The following is a 16,883-nucleotide window of genomic DNA, read 5'->3' on the forward strand; positions in this document are numbered from 1 at the left end:
AGGGATATAAGGTTATTAATAAAGTAAGTAAACTCTAACGCGCTTTATATAGCCTCCGAGACTTATTAATTCTCTAGTTCTAAACTTTTATTTCTATACTCCGTGGTATAAATATAATATATAGCTACGAGGAGATCTATATTTACTAAACCGTAGATAGGAAGGTGATGCTAGTGTTCTACGTCGATAACTTTATTATTCTATACTATCGAGACGACCGAAAGGCGGCTTAGGGGATCGTCGATAGTATAAAAGAATATATTAACCTTAAGGAGAATAGACCGATTAATTACTTCTTTAGAGTGCGGATTTTATAAAACCGTACTACTCGCAAGGTTTACCTTATTTACGATGTATATATTAAGCGAGTTACTAAGCGCTTCGACCTTATAGATTTACTATATCTAGCTACCCCTCTTTTTTAAAAAGAGTTTAAACTAAACGAGGGGTAGGTAATAAAGGAGGAAATAAAGAGCTACTAAGAGAAGGTCGGGAGTATGCTTTATATAGCTATTATAATTAGACTAGACGTTGCCTTTACTTGCTCGTAATTATTACGGTTCTTAACTAACCTAAGCGTAACCTATATTAAAGTAATTAACTACTATATCCGATATCTCTATATAACGAGATATTTTGCGCTCTATTACGGTAGTATACCGAGTGCGTAATTATTGCTTTTAGCTAGAAATACTAGCTTCGTAAATAACGAGGTAATACGACGATTATCTTAGGGATATATAATGTTCCTTTTTAGTAGCCTAATTTAATAGAAATTAGTACGCTAGGCGACGGTTACGACGTTAACTACCGAAGCTGAGCTTCTTTGCTTTAAAGAAACCGTAAAAAAGACCATGGCTCTAAAGCGCCTTTTTAAGGATATTACCCTTAACCTAGGAGAAGTATAGTTAGTTAACTGCGATAATTAGCAGACGATTCGACTCGTCGTGGGGGAAGGAAAAAGAATAGCTACTCGACTTCGCTATATTAATATATAGAATATGTAGCTAAGATAAGAGTACGCTAGAGGTAGCTTCGAGGTTGCTTATATATTAATAAAAAATATGCTAATAGATAGACTTACTAAAAACCTTTTACGAGCTAAGTTCGAATATTTCCGTATACTTCTTAACCTCTACGATGCGCGAGAAGCTATTATAAATAGCTAAAATAGTTAAAAATAATTAATTTGGGCTACGCTTAGAAAAACTTAATACCCGAAGGTAAATAATAAACGGAACCTAGAGTGCGGCCCGGAGGCCTAAAATAAATAAAATAACCTTGCCCCGTAGGGTATACGTATATAGAAATAAGACCCGGGCTTGCGCTTATTATTTAAACTCTTAGTTTATAAAGTACGCAATTATTAAGAGTATAGCGTTACTAAGGAGGAGGGTTAGTATGCGCACTAAGAAACGCGTTTTACGTACCTCGAAGTTTATAAAGCTAAGAATAGCGGGGGTAGCGGGGGGCGCGGGAGCCGGAATAATTATTAAGTTAATAACTTAGAGTACGGAAGCGGGCGGCGCGATAAGAAGTTAGTTATAAACGACTATAATAAGTACGAGAGAGGACCGGGGGCGCGCGTTAAAGAAGTCCTCTATATAGAAGCCGATATAGTTCTCGTATATCCTCTAGTTATTATATATTTAGTAGACGATATTATAGAGCTTAGTAATATCTTACTAAAACTATAGTTAGAAGTGCGCTTCTTAATAATAGAAAAGGATAATATACTTACGAGAGAGGGAGCGCTATTTATAATAGCCTCGGTAAGGGCCTAGGCTATTAGCCGCAAGACGACCGGTATATTAATATACCCTTTAGCTAAACGGCCGTTAAAGTAGCGCGCATACTAGCTACTACTTCTTATAAAATAACGACTACTATCCTTAGTATTAGTATACCGGAGGGCTACCTTAAGATAGGGTAAGTACTAAATCTCCCGTTCCTTAGGAGCCTCTCCCTTAAGCTTCTTAGGGACTAAGTATACGTTAAATAGGCCTAGAATAGTAAAAAGAACTATACTTATTATAGGGGGTACCTTAGCCTCTCGGCGTTCTTTTTTATTTCTTACTACCCTTTTAAAAAGAGCTAACCTTACGTTTTTTAGACCCTAGAATAATATTAAATACAAACTCCTAAGATAATAAGCATACGATATACCCTTCTTAAAGGGCTTATTATCTAAACTAGTCTTATCCTTACTCTTAGACTCCGAGGGGGGGATAGGTAAAAGCCCGTTAGAGCTCTTACCGCTATTATTTACCTTATTATTACCCTTATTATAGCCGCTAAAAAGAGCCTCGAACTTAATAAAGTCCTCGGTGTCTTAATTAGTAGCCTCGATATCCTCTTAGTTAGGGAGGGAGAGCTCGGTAGCTAGGCCTTAGTAAGTAGGTAGGAGGTTACGGGGGGGGGTAACGACTTAGAGGGGCTCGTTAGTATTATTACTTATTTAAATTCTTAATAAACCGTATAATATATATATAAGAGGTATTATAAAAATTGCGCGAAACTTACTATTATTTTTAAATATATTAAATATTTATATTTAAAATAAAATTAGTAAACGATTCGACGGCGCAGGCGCGCGCGCGCAGTAGACGGGGGTACTTATAATAACTATAAGAAGTTAAAAAGAGGAAAAAAAATAATAACTAGGCGACGCCACGAGAATTTAAATATACGTAAGGCGGCTAGGTAGCCTCGCCCTTAGTAATTTATATATTAAAAATAATAAAATACGCGCTATTCTAAGTTAGGATTCTATTTACTTTAGACAAAGGGATATATTTATAATAAACGCAGTTTAAAAAACGCGTATCCCTTATACTTAATTTTCTTTTATTTACATTTGACTAAATTAGGCCTTTATAAGGGCATTTAGAGATTCTATTTTAGGCACAATAGCTCCCTAGTAGTAGTAATTAGGGGGTGTATTACGTAACAGGGATAGTAATCGTACCTTATAAAGTGCCCGTTACGTACTAAATCACGTATCTATCTCAGATATTGTATATATAGACCTTCTCTTTTTATCTATTTCTACTTTAATAGTTAAGCCACTTTTACCACACTCCGTATGCCCATTACTACGTGCCATAACTCGTAACAGAATATATGTCTCTCTATAAAAATTTGGTTATATGCGCCTGCCATAGTTTAGGCATAGCAACGGCATAAAACTCCCTAACTTATCCAAAAGACCGTACTCAACTACAGATATGTCGATCTACGATCAATTACTGTAGACTGTGGCTAATCCTCGATCAGCTGTCAATCGTAATTGTTTCGCCGGCTCTAGGCATCAGTCCCCACTTCATGATAGCGCCGACCCTACTCGTTCCATCACTAATTAGGGACCAGCACTTGTGCCCATGAGCCTTGGGACAAAGTCTCCTTTTTCATTGCTGTGAAATTTTCTCCCATCGTCATCGCACAGCTTGAATGTTATGTTGCTTCCTGATCGAGTCTGAATAAGTCAACATCAGAAAGTATTGTGATGCAACAATGTGTCGCGCCTGCGAGCGGCTCTCTTACGACCCATTCCCGGACGTTCCATCAGAGAATGAAGGTGTCACGAGATATGGATGTGGTTAATGCTGCCCACATAGAGTGGGCCCGCTTTTCGTGACAGTTATGAGCCCAGCTCTTAGTTAAGACCCCATACCACGATAACGTACTCATTAACACGATTCCTACGATCTCTTTAAAATAACCGACTTACTCGTACCTACTTTAGCCTAAGCTAAACTAACTAGCTATAATAGTTAGATTAAATAATTTAACGTACTTCGTATTATAAGTAAGGGCGTCGGGGTCCAAAAGTACGTCGACCTAGACGCTCTAGATTTTAACGTATTCCTCGACCCCTCTATAGCGCTCACTTCGCCCTTAAAATTCGGATAATTAGTTACGACTTATAATAAAAAAGAACTACGAGCTTACTAAGCCCGTTATAAGGCGTTTAAGAACGACTAAAGAAACTAGGAAATCCTTTATTAGTAGTTTCTAAATATAACTCCTAGTACGAACCTTTTAACTTCCTCGAGTATAAGTAACTTATAAAACTAAGCTAGGTTTCTTTTTATAAAGCTAGCTATGCTACCTATTTTACGTAGATAAATCTATCCCTATACCGCACTTATAAAAAGGATCTATATACTTAAGAGTATTTAAAAATAATAAGAGCTCGATACTAAATACGAATAACTTATAGCTTACGAACGTAATACTATTAATACGTATATTAAAGTCCTCGCCTAGTAGTTAGTAAAATTAGTTAACGCTATATTATATAAATACGCATTTTAGAAAGCTACTAAGAACGGCGCTAAGTTTAGTATATAGCGAATCGTTAGATATCTAAAGTAGGAATTTGCGCCCCCTAAACTAGTAATAAGGAATATAGTTCGAGAGGAATACTAATAAGCCCTTAATAAAGCGAGGATTAGAATTAACCCCTAACGCTAGTATAAAAAGTAATAATCCGCTTACTTCCGAGCTAAAACGTACAATATTTTAAAAATTAGTAAAGAGATCGCCGTACTTAACTTCTTAGTTACGGTTAAGTCTAGACTTAACCCTATATAGGGCTAACGCATATATAAGACCTTTAGCGAATTAATAGCCTTTAGAACGTATACGAGGACCCTCGAGGAGATTGCGTATATATTTAGCTTAATAACTTAGGACGTATATACTAAACGACCTTTAAGTTAAAGAGGGGCTTACTTTACTTTTACTAAACGCTCTAACTTAGTTAACGACGTAAATAATAAGGGTAACGTTATATACCTTTATAATTGTGCACACCTATAGCGCCCTACGGCGTACCGAAAATTAGAATAGGCACTTATAGGCCGAAACGCTAGTAAGTTATTAATACGAATACTAAGGAGCTATATAGAGGAAGTCCTCGCCGCTATTAAATTAAGTAAGTAAAAATTACTTTACGGTAAGCTTAAGAAAGCTAGTTAGCTAAGGAACGATAGAACCCCTAAGAAACCTAGGTTTTTAAAAAGATCCTCTAACTAACCTATAGCGAGCTTATTAATAAACTAGGACGAGGGCTACGTAGTCGCTATATTTATAAAGAGTTAGGACTTAGAGGTAAACGCAATTTTTAGTACCCCTATAAGTAGTACTTACCCCCTTTTTTAGAGTACGGTAATAAATAGCTATAAAGTAATATATCTAGTTAACGATAAGAGCCTATTTAAACCCGAGAGTTACGTACTATTAGGCAATAAAGACTACGTTAAATTAGGAACTACTATACTACTTATTATTATACGTAGTACTCGTATTATAAAGGGCATCCTAGACGGACCTAAAAAAAAGGGAACTTGCGATCTAAAGCTTTAGAACGTCGCTTATATCGAGGGATTCTATATTAATATAGTCTTAGAGACTTTACTAAATAGAAGCGCACTTTAGTATTACGGTCTAGATTATACTTTATAATAGGGAACGCTTTATAAAAGCACTATTAAAAAGTAGCTTATTTAAAAGAATAATCTAGTCTTCCTCGAATATAAGCTCCTCTAATCCTATCCTTCTTCTATAAACCTTAAGCGTATTATATAGAGCCTAGTTAGTATTATATTACTAATTAGCTATAGAAAATTCCGTCGCTCATATTAACGCACCCATAAGAAGTCTAATAGCGCGCTCCTCTAGTACTTTAAAATAGGTTATCTCGGACCTAATACTCTTTATTAATTACTATATAAGACTCGAAGTATGCGTATTAAACCTTTATTATAAGTTAAGTATAAAGCATATATATTATCCGAAACTAAGATAGTAGTCTTAAGAGGACTACCCTCGAGAAGAGCCTTATAGCTATAGTACTATATATACTAAGATCTTTTCTATTTCGAACTATCTCTTAGTAAACAATAATATATACTCATAGCTTTTAACGAATATAGTAGGTAGCTCAGGGGGTTCCTTTTAAAAATAAAAAATAGAAAAGGAAGTGCTTTTTATATTATAGAGCCTCGAGGTAGCGATTCGTTATTAAAAAGGGACTTTAATCTACTTTTTTAAAAGTAATAATAAGACCGCTCTCCTAACTATAAACGTTAGACGCGTATATAAGACGTAATATAGCGAGCTAAGAATTAGAATAGAACTTCTATTTTTATATATAAAAGAACCTATAAATAACGCTAAAAAAGTAAATTAACTCGCAATTATTAAAGCTCGTAAGATATACCTTTTTACGAACCTCTTTACGAATCTATAAGACGAAATAGTGCTAGTAGCAATCTTTATCTATAATATTACCCCACGGGAGGCTAATAAAGGAGATTCGCCTATTATAATAGAAATTAACTAGTAAAAGCGGTATTAACGCTAGTAGTAAACGGGTTACTAAGTACGGGATTCTAAACCGGTTACTCCGTATCTCAGTAGCCTCTACGTATATAGCTACTAAGCATACCCTTTTTATAAGGATCGTAAGAGGGGTATATATTAAAAGGAGTTTAAAGTACTTCCCCGCGAGTATATAAAATACTTAGTTAGATATATATTAAAAACGCACAACCTATATAGGGTCTAGGTGCCCGCGCTTAAGTAAGTATTTATTATAAAAAATATTAGGTTTAATAAAGAAGTTTTTTATAATCTCGTATACGAAGAATAAGCTATTATAAGCGAATAAGTAAATCTAGTAATCTAAGAGATATAAAAACTCTTTAATACTAATAATAAGTTAATTCGAGCACTTAGGGAAGTAGATTTAGACTTCGGAAATACTAGTACTTAAGATAACTCTATAGTCGAGAATAGTATTACTATTAGATTTTTAACTATTTAGGATGCTAAGTAACCGATAGACGTACTCTAGGGTGCGGTAAATAAGGCTAAAGAGGTTAATATAGTCTTATTATTATTATTAACCCTTAAGATAACCCCCTTATATAAGCTTAGGGGTAGGGGTAAAGAAGGGGATATAATAACCGGGTTATAAACGGCTCTATATAGTCTATAGTCCTCTTTACGAGCGCTTATATATACCATAGAGGTTCTTAAGCTTTTAATTCCTAATAGCTCGTAATAAAACGCTAAAGCACGCGGTAAACGAGGTACTAATCGTAAGGAAGTAATTCTTAACGCTAAAGTTAACGTTAATAAGGAACCTTTATAACAAACCTCTATTATTATATAAGAATAGAGCTTATAAAAACCGCCTTATCGAGTGCTAAGTAAAGCTCTATTAGGTCCTAGACGTTTAAACCGGGCCCGTAGACCTCTATAACGCTTTAATAATAATATCTTTATAACGCTCTTATATTCGAATATAAGAGACGGCGATTACTATAACCGTCTCTAGGACTGCTTTTTCTCTACTTTTATACCTAATTAGTAGAAAGCTATAGAGGAAAGTAGTATAGGATATATAATACTCTATTAAATAGTAAAAAGAGTAGTTTATAGGACCTACCTAGAGCGCTCCGGAGGAGTTTAGAAACTACGACTTACTAAAGTTAATTTCTAAAGCTTACTAAAGAAGTTTAGCGATATTAAATATCTCCTACCGTAACTATAGAAATTACTTAGGGATACTATAGACGCAGAAATAAAAAAGCTAAGGGATATTAGTATATAAGAAGAGGTCGACCGTGATCCTAAATAAGGGATCCCACTTTTATTAAAATAAGTATATATTTATAAGTACGACGTTAATAACGAGGTTAGCGAGGTAAAAGTACGTATATATATAAGGGGGGATATATAACTACTTAACCCCTTATAAAATATATACGCTTCGACGCTTATTACAAAGGCCTTTAGGCTTATAATAGTAATAGCTACCCAATTTAACCTTAAGGTAGACTAGTATAATATTATTAACGTATTCCTTAACGCGCCTCTTAAGAGCGAGAAGCTAGTAATTATTAAACTCCTAGAGGGATATAAGGTTATTAATAAAGTAAGTAAACTCTAACGCGCTCTATATAGCCTCCGAAACTTACTAATTCTCTAGTTCTAAACTTTTACCTCTATACTCCGTAGTATAAATATAATATATAGCTACGAGGAGATTTATATTTACTAAACCGTAGATAGGAAAATAATACTAGTATTCTACGTCGATAACTTTATTATTTTATACTATTAAGACGACCGAAAGGCAGCTTAGGGGATCGTCGATAGTATAAAAGAATATATTAACCTTAAAGAGAATAGACCGATTAATTACTTCTTTAGAGTGCGGATTTTATGAGACCGTATTACTCATAAGGTTTACTTTATTTACGACGTATATATTAAGCGAGTTACTAAGCGCTTCGACCTTATAGATTTACTATATCTAGCTACCCCTCTTTTTTAAAAAGAGTTTAAACTAAACGAGGGGTAGGTAATAAAGGAGGAAATAAAGAGCTACTAAGAGAAGGTCGGGAGTATGCTTTATATAGTTATTATAATTAGACTAGACGTCGCCTTTACTTACTCGCAATTATTACGGTTCCTAACTAACCTAAGCGCAACCTATATTAAAATAATTAACTACTATATCCGATATCTCTATATAACGAGATATCTTACGCTCTACTATAGTAGTATACTAAGTACGTAATTATTACTTCTAGCTAGAGATACTAGCTTCGTAAATAACGAGGTAATACGACGATTATCTTAGGGATATATAATATTCCTTTTTAGCGGCCTAATTTAATAAAAATTAGTACGCTAAGTAACGGTTACGACGTTAATTACTAAAGCTAAGCTTCTTTACCTTAAGGAAACTATAAAAGAGACTATAGTTCTAAAGCGCCTTTTTAAAAACATTACCCTTAACCTAGGAGAAGTATAGTTAGTTAACTATAATAATTAGTAAACGATTCGACTCGTCGTGGGGGAAAGAAAAAGAATAGCTACTCGACTTTACTATATTAATATATAGAATATATAGCTAAGATAAGAGCACGCTAGAAGTAGCTTTGAAGTTACTTATATATTAATAGAAGATATGCTAGTAAATAGACTTATTAAAAACCTTTTACGAGCTAAGTTCGAACATTTCTGCACACTTCTTAACCTCTACGATGCGCAAAAAGCCATTATAAACAGCTAAAATAGTTAAAAAATAATTAATTTGGGCCACGCCCAGAAAAACTCAATGCCCGAAGGCAGACGACAGACGGAACCAAGAGTGGGCCCGCTTTTCGTGACAGTTATGAGCCCAGCTCCTATCCGCTATTGCCACAATGGTTAAGTGCCGCATTATCTATAGGTCGTGCACCCTAAAAGCGAGAGGCGGCCGTTCGAGTCTCCGTATGGGCAGAGGTTTTTCTGACTGGTCTGCCACCTGTGGGGCTGAGGCTGCCATCTGCAGGGCTAAGGCGCAGTACAGATGCCCATTGCACGGATGACGGCTCTAGGCGTCTGGGGGGTGTGTCACGAGATATGGATGTGGTTAATGCTGCCCACATAGAGTGGGCCCGCTTTTCGTGACAGAAGGCGACGAAGACGGCGACGAAAGTGAACCTCAACTTCACCACGCACCAGTGATACCACTCAGGCGTAAGCTCACTACAATCGAAACAGTAGTAACACCTGCACCGAGCTACGACGGCACTCCGACTTTCGCAGCATATGTGAAACCCACAACCGTTCAGCCAGACGACTGGAACTATTCGTCCCAGCGACAAGCCCCTTTTGGTATGGCGGTCTATGATATCACCCCAACAGCAACCCCAACCCAGGCCGCAAAGCTGGCGCACGCTCTCTCTCGTCACGCCAGGCGTCACAATCGCGAGTGGGGACGGGACAGGATAGAGGTCGTTTGCTTCCCTCTCCCGTCCCACCTGACCTGCCAAGAGCGTGCACAAGCATGCATTGATCATCACGGGCACGAAATTCGGAACCGTGCCGTAATGGACGACATTGATGACGCCAAGTTCTGGTTTCTCCCCGAAGACTTTGACAACGAGTGGTATTCCCGCAGCATCATCGTCATCGACCGACTGGAGAACACTTGGGAGGACTCTTTTGGTTATGACGACAGGACGATCCAACACGAAGATGAGAATTCTGGAAGTTCATTTGGCAGTTTTGCAACCGTCCGCTGGCGGCCGCGCGAGGAGACCTGGGAATACTACGAAGATGAGCTTCGTCCGGAGAATCGAGTAATCATGAGAAAGTATGGGTTGGAGAGTATCGGCGAGATGCTAGGACTTGACGGGATTGGCAATAGTATCAGGGGCTTCTACGAACACTTCGCGCCTGATGGGGTTTTGGATCGAGAGTTGGCTGTCGCCAGGACCAGGTAGGAATCGCCAACCCATCTGCCAACTGGCGTACAGAACTGATCGATATGGTTGTAGAAGAGTTGATGCAAGACAGAACCCATTGAAGGAGAAACTGGCGAGAGTGATAAGACAGGCTTGCTCCATGGACTAGAAGGTTTGCCGTGGTTTTGGTTACATATTCCATCCCAGTGAATAGGTGGCATGTTGTTAGAGACTTGGTTCTACAGGCACCTTCATCTTGAAACTACAGTGGTAAATTTGTTCTCAGGACATCAGCCTTGTGATAGAGAAACCTGAGATAGGGGTATAGATTGATAAATCAGCCACAAAAAACTCCTACACCGACGCCTGCTGCGGCTAGCCTTCTGGCCACCTTCCCGTAACTCCTGCATAGAATAATAGTCGAAAATATCGCTCGTAGACAAAAGACCATAGCCCCAGCCGCTGACTTTCCTTGCCATGAAAGAAACGCGGTTGCCCCTGTCTCAATAACCAAGGCCAACATAATGACGTGGCCCTTATCACCACGCCCTTGAACACCTTGATGTTCCTTCTGTCGTTCTTTGCATGATTCCATGTAACTACTTTTGACTGCAGCATTGTGATAACGCAATGATGCTGTCGCAGATTTCAGGGTCTTCGTTTACAGGCTGGTCAAATGCGGTCGTCTGTCGAGTGCTTGCGATCGCGACTTCAACTTTTGACCGTTGGTGCATCACCAGACTGGTCGAAAGAATCCGTGTCGCACGCGATTCCCAGAATTGATGGAAGATCGAATCATCATCGTAAACAAAGTGTGCTCCTTACAGGCTTTGGTAGTCTGATGTGCGAGGCTTTGAGTTCTCGTTCGAGGTCTTCGAGGTTAGGTGGAAGCTGCCGAGCCATTTTCTAGCTTTCTTGGTGCCGACCACTTCCATATTGTCTCGCGTCTTCGAATCGTTACGTCCGCCAAAGCCGTCCTCTGTCTTTTCGGCTGATGCAGCCTTCATCTTTGCTTTTTCGAGAGCACGCTGTCTGTCTGCAGCGAGGGCCGCGTGGAGGGGCCTCTGGTTTCTTGGGTAGACTGGCATGGTTGTGAAGGATGTGAGGTGCCAAGCAAGATTTTATGAACAATGTATAGGAGGTTTGTTAATGCGAATAAGAGCTTTTTCTTGTCTTTGATGGAGAACTGTAACTTCTTGTGAATAGGAACGACTTCTGGTTGGAAGGGTGGCTTTGGTATTTATGGAACCGACCTATACGCCAGGTTTGATGTTGAACAGAAACACATGTGAATGATTTCTAATTACTATAAGTTAAGCAAAACAAGTTCCCAAATCCCCCCTAGATCGCCATCTTGTCGCAAAGTGCGAAAGTCCTTTGGCGGCGTCCAATGTAAGCCTCGGACACACCGACCCCGCATACTCCGAAAGTCCGAAGAGCCGGCACAAGAGTCAGTAAGCAAAAAGCCAGCCATATGGTGGCGCTAACTCGGCTCCCACATGCAAAGTTAATTACGGGGTTGGGAGAGGATCTTATAGTGAACCAACCTTACTGGGTAGGAAGTTGTCAATCTGCTTTCAACACATGCTCAGATCGATAGCAGCGCCAATCAGCATGATGTTACAACCTGTTGGATGCGCTACGCAACGTCATTCTCGCTTGGTGTCGGAATGTTACTTGTTATTAACACAACGTTTGACATCCTTGACGGCATAGGACGATACTTTCCACCAATTCGTTTTCATCACATTTTTAAGCTCCCGCCTTTGGTCATATACTACCCAGGAAAGAGGCCATCGCCGATAATTGTTCGCCGGCATGTCTATTGAGCGCGCTTTGAACTTGACCAGCATCGCGGAGACGAGATGCCTCTACGATGACTGGGCCGAAAATTACAATCGCGACCTGCTAGGTGCAGACCAAGATTACGTCGCACCAGTCCTTGCCAGCGAGCAGGTCGTCAAGTATGTCGGTCCGTCTGCTATTGCAACGTCGAAGATTCTAGACGCTGGGTGCGGAACAGGCCTTGTCGGAGTCAATCTCGCGAAGCTCGGAGCCACGCAGATAGATGGCGTAGACCTCAGTCAAGGAATGCTCAAGGTCGCTGAGAGATCTGGTGCATACCGGTCTTTGAGCACGACAGACCTCTCCCAGCCTTTGACGCAGGCCTCTGACTACTACGATGTCGTTGTCTGCGTTGGTACGATGACTGAGGGTCATGTAGGGTCCGAAGCTTTTGACGAGTTTGTTAGGATTGTGCGCCCTAGCGGATTCGTTGTCGCAACTGTGTACGAGACTGTGTGGGAGAAGAATGGCTATAAGGAAAAGGTTACGTCTCTTGACAAGCTGGAAAAAGTGAATCTCTTGAGCGCCCAATTGGAAGACTATAGACGTGGAGCGCGTGCGGTCATGGTTATTCTTCAAGTACGGTGATGTTAAGGGATAGTCCGTAAAGGTTCAACGAAAGATCTGATGAGCTCCCTTAGAGGAGTCTACGGCTGTGAGAAATCGGCAGTAACCGTTACTAAGGTAAGAAGCAATTCAGTCAGACAAGTCTTCATTACATCATACCTACAGAGATACAGGAACTTGAGAGCAGGTCATCTAGAAGCCCAGACACTATCCCTCAACCCAAGTTGGCCGATTCTGGAAAGTCACAAGATTTTTAGCTGCCGGAATTTCAAGACTCAAGATTCATTACAGTTTTCCTTCGCAAGCCTTACCCGGCGGAGATGCCAAAGCACAATACCAGAGCAAAGACCATGGGAGAGAACTAGCAGGCTAAGCGTCTTGAGAGTAATCTCACGAGCAGTCGGAAGACGCCCAAGGCAGTGGCTTACCTTTCATTCCGAAGCGTTCTCTGGACAGCGCACATGGCTGCTCCCGAGCCCGCCCCCTCGGCGCCGGGGAAACGGACGATAGAACGCTCGGCTTGGTTACGTCGCCGGCGCCGCTCGAGTAGCTCGAAGCAAAGATACTGAGGCCCCTAGTTCGGGTGCCCAATCAACAAATGCACAAGACCCGCCTTGCTAGCTCAATCGGTAGAGCGTGAGACTCTTAATCTCAAGGTTGCGGGTTCGACCCCCGCGTGAGGCTCAAATCCTCACCGCGATTGACAAAGCCTCTCTTCGAGTTCTCCTTTTTTCTTTTTTTTTCTTTTTTGAAATTGAAGATATTCTCTTTCTGGCGACCATCTCTCTTGTTCCCGTATAACATTGGCCGAAAAGGAAACGAAACACACTTTTAGCAAGTTGATTACATAAAGATAAGTTCATAATCAAGAAGAAGACCCAACGCGATCGCAGAAGTGACGAACGTTGTCGCCATCGGGTGCACACTAATACGCGCGAAACTCATATGCATGGTTCATGAACCATCACTGATACGAGCACGCGACAACTGGCCATCCCTCCACAAAGTCGACATTATTCGTGCGTATCGCACAGTCGATGCCTCTGCGACACGGGGACGGTATTCATCCAAGGTAACGAAAGCAGGGTCTTGGTCTGACCTAGATGAAGTCGGCAAGGTAAGCTGACTGTGACCGTAACCATCACCATCTCTCACACGCTTCGCCCCCATGCAGAACTAATCCGCGGGCAAATACAACTCCCAACACTCTTACAGGGGTTTTGAGAACCTCACAGCCCCCCTCTTCTCTCTCCAGTCTCCATCTCCCCCTCCACACACGTACACACATTAGCGCCCAACATCGCAAACGACCTAAGCGACCTGGTAAAACAACAATCATCACTACACCTCCAAAGGTCAGAGCGTAGATATCGACGATCAAGGGTCCAGGCTTCGAAATAAGCGAGATAAACACTGAAATCTGCCAAAAGGCACGCTAGGATAGCTGGGATAGATGCTATTGATCATCCCGGGACGCAAATCCTCTAGCATCAACCCCGTCACGATCATCGCCGGCCCGGCCTCCCGAGGATCACCAAGTTTAAACTAGCGGGTCCTCCCCTCCCTTCTCTAGTGTAGACTCTACCCGGCACCGCGAGCAAGGGGTGGGAGTGAGTGAGTGGGCGGGCGGGGGAGAGAGGGAGATCTGAGCGAGTGGGAAAAATGGAAGGCGGAGGGGTTCAAGGGACCGTGAGGTTCGTTCTCGTTTAATCGGACAGTTTCCGCCCCCAAGGACGGGCGGAAGATGACAGCCGAGCCGGAGGACCTTGAAGTTTGGTCAGTGCAAGCAATGTAAGACACATGGCACCGGGGAATTCCCGTCCAAAGAAGGGAAAAAACTGGAACTCATCATCTCGACACTGTTCGCGTTGGAAAGACGTGTGGTGGAAGATGTGCAACTTTCAAGATGGACAGCTGCGGAAGGTTGAGCCGGACTAACAAAGTCTTGAGGCTCTGTAGAATGCAGGCAAACCTCTCCTCCCCCCTCCTCCCCCCAAGCCCGGACAACATCACCCATCCTTGACCAGAAAGACTTGGCTTTGGGTGCCAAAAGGGAAGGAGGAAAAGAAGGTTTCCCCATGCTATCCTTGTGTCAAGTATGACACGCATCTGCCTCCGGTTCCCGCAACGACCGTGAGACTTGGCTCACTAGTCAGGGCACCACCATCACACATTGCAGGTGAGGGATCAGTATAGTAAAGTAGGGTGATGCTTACTACCTTCAATCGCTCGCTCGCGGGCCCCTCGTGGTACTGGAGTGTCACAGTGGTCACGTAGCATCACCGAGCCTCCCATCCCAGCGACGCCTAGAGAAGACGATACCACCCTCCCCGAGCCCTCCCCTCCCTATCCTCCGTCTGTGAATTTTCCTCCTGTGTACTCCCGGGCTCTCTGGTCCCCAATTCCCTTACAGTCTCAGTAGTAACCCCTCTCCTCCGCCCCAGTCCCCCTCCTACGTACTCTGTAGATCGTGCTACGGGATAGACCTGTCACCGACGTCAAACTCAAGAAACACGCGATGAAGCTGTCCGCCGTGGGATCGGTGCGTACAGGTTCTCTTCAAGACGTAGAGAAAAAGAGGCGCAGCAGCACCACGATTCAAGAGCGCAAGGCACACCCACCCAGTGTAACCAACTACGTAGGATCCATCTCCACGATCCGTAAGCTGTCACTTTGGTCCCTAGTGTAACAACACACGTGTCACCAGCTCTTGTCAGAAGCGCGAGATCACCTTTCTCCCAGTAATCCTCCAAAGTGAAACCCCAAACTCAAGCCCCCGCCTGCGCCTCTCCTTCTCTCCCAGGGAAGGCCCGGGATATGAAAGACAACCCGACGATCACATGGGTATGGAAGAACCTCGTTTCCACAGGTGGCGAGGAGTACCTAGACAGGATGATTTGAGTTATCGATGGCGGCTAGAGAAGGGGAAACTTGGGAAGAGGGGAACAGACAAGCCGGCAGAGCGGTCGCCAAGCCGGCATGCTGCCAAGAGAATTGGAACGTAGTCGCTGCCGAGAAAGCTCGTTGTTGATGTTCGCGAAGCCAAGCCTGCCTTCCATTGCCAGTGGTGTTGCGATTCTGACGGGTATGGTGTTCTAGATGGGAGTTCGTGGGGGTGGCCTCCAAAGCTGCGATTCATAGAGAGATTCCTTCTTTCCTGTCTCCTTTGCCGGTAGCCAAATCTTCAACGCTGAATCCCATGACCTCACGGAGACCATACTGAGGCTGTTCGCCAGCTTTCGCAGCACCTTACCAACGTTGCCAACCACCTAGACGACTCGAACTGCAAAATTGTGTAGCCCGAAGGGTCGCTGTAACTAGGCATTGAAGATCCCTCGCGATTAGTCCAGAGTTGCTCGCCCCCAGCACTGCAAACGATGAATCCATCCAACTTCTCCAGATATCAACATATTCCTCACGATCCAGTAACGGCCCCCGGGGAAGAAGGAATTGTTCATCATGGCCTGTAGTAGACAGAAACTCGCGAGTACCATGCCTCTGCGAGCCCCTCCGGCTCATTTCTTGCTTCATTTATACATAAAAAAGTGTCCTTTGTGCAAGAAAAAAAGGTTTCGGGTGCAATTGCACTTTCGTCCTTTTCCCCCAAACTCTCCGTACGACAACATAACCCCCCCTTTTGCAAGCCTGTGGTACAGTAACAACCAAAAAAAAAATGGGAAAAAAACGAATATGATGAACAAGCAGCGATATGCCATGTAGACAAAAAACCAGACCGATTCCAGCCCCAATTCATCCTCTCTGCTGGGTATTGCACCAAAAGGAAAAAAAGGCCCGGCCTCTTCCCCATCCCCTCCTCGCTGTGCCGCGTCCATTACGAAAAACCATCCCTATGCCATAGCCCTCTTCTTTTCGAAGTGTTTGCGAATCCTTTTTTTGTTTTACCCAGGCGCGGTCATCCAGCGAACCGGGCCATAAACAAAGAGGGGGAAAAAAAAGCAACCGGGAATAAGCTTCTGGCCTACTTCCGTACCTCCACCCTTTCTCGCCTCTTGCTGCTAAGATGATGCATACATTAAGGTGTTAACGAATGGTTTGAGGGGGCCTGTATGGCTACTCCCGCTCAGAGTTTGTTGAGATCCAAATGATGGGAGGAAAATAGAGAGAAAAAGGAATGATCGGAGCAAAGTAAATCTTTCAATAGAAGAAAGTTGATGAGAGAGAAGTCGAGTGAAGAAGGCGTTTTAAGCCCCTTGCGTC

General features: G+C 42.2%; 3 protein-coding genes and 1 non-coding gene across 4 annotated transcripts; 3 read left to right on the forward strand and 1 right to left on the reverse strand.

Moving 5' to 3' along the window:
• Window positions 1-9,139: 9,139 nt before the first annotated feature.
• CLUP02_01989 (uncharacterized protein) lies at window positions 9,140-10,292 on the forward strand (the record flags this gene model as incomplete). Its single annotated transcript, XM_049281024.1, has 3 exons — window positions 9,140-9,172; window positions 9,254-9,294; window positions 9,455-10,292. 3 exons carry the CDS (start codon window positions 9,140-9,142, stop codon window positions 10,290-10,292), a joined length of 912 nt encoding a protein of 303 aa, XP_049136981.1.
• Window positions 10,293-11,074: 782 nt separating this feature from the next.
• CLUP02_01990 (uncharacterized protein) lies at window positions 11,075-11,341 on the reverse strand (the record flags this gene model as incomplete). Its single annotated transcript, XM_049281025.1, has 1 exon — window positions 11,075-11,341. The coding sequence occupies one exon, from the start codon at window positions 11,339-11,341 to the stop codon at window positions 11,075-11,077; it is 267 nt and encodes an 88-aa protein (XP_049136982.1).
• Window positions 11,342-12,071: 730 nt separating this feature from the next.
• Window positions 12,072-12,686, forward strand: CLUP02_01991 (Methyltransferase domain-containing protein; the record flags this gene model as incomplete). The annotated part of the gene is made up of 1 exon (XM_049281026.1): window positions 12,072-12,686. One exon carries the CDS (start codon window positions 12,072-12,074, stop codon window positions 12,684-12,686), a length of 615 nt encoding a protein of 204 aa, XP_049136983.1.
• A 590-nt stretch (window positions 12,687-13,276) lies between these two features.
• CLUP02_tRNA015 lies at window positions 13,277-13,349 on the forward strand. Its single transcript has one exon. It is a non-coding gene; the product is annotated as a tRNA-Lys (tRNA).
• The last annotated feature ends 3,534 nt before the right edge of the window (window positions 13,350-16,883 follow it).

Source organism: Colletotrichum lupini, chromosome 1 (genome assembly GCF_023278565.1).
Source record: "Colletotrichum lupini chromosome 1, complete sequence".
Lineage (NCBI taxonomy): Eukaryota > Fungi > Ascomycota > Sordariomycetes > Glomerellales > Glomerellaceae > Colletotrichum > Colletotrichum lupini.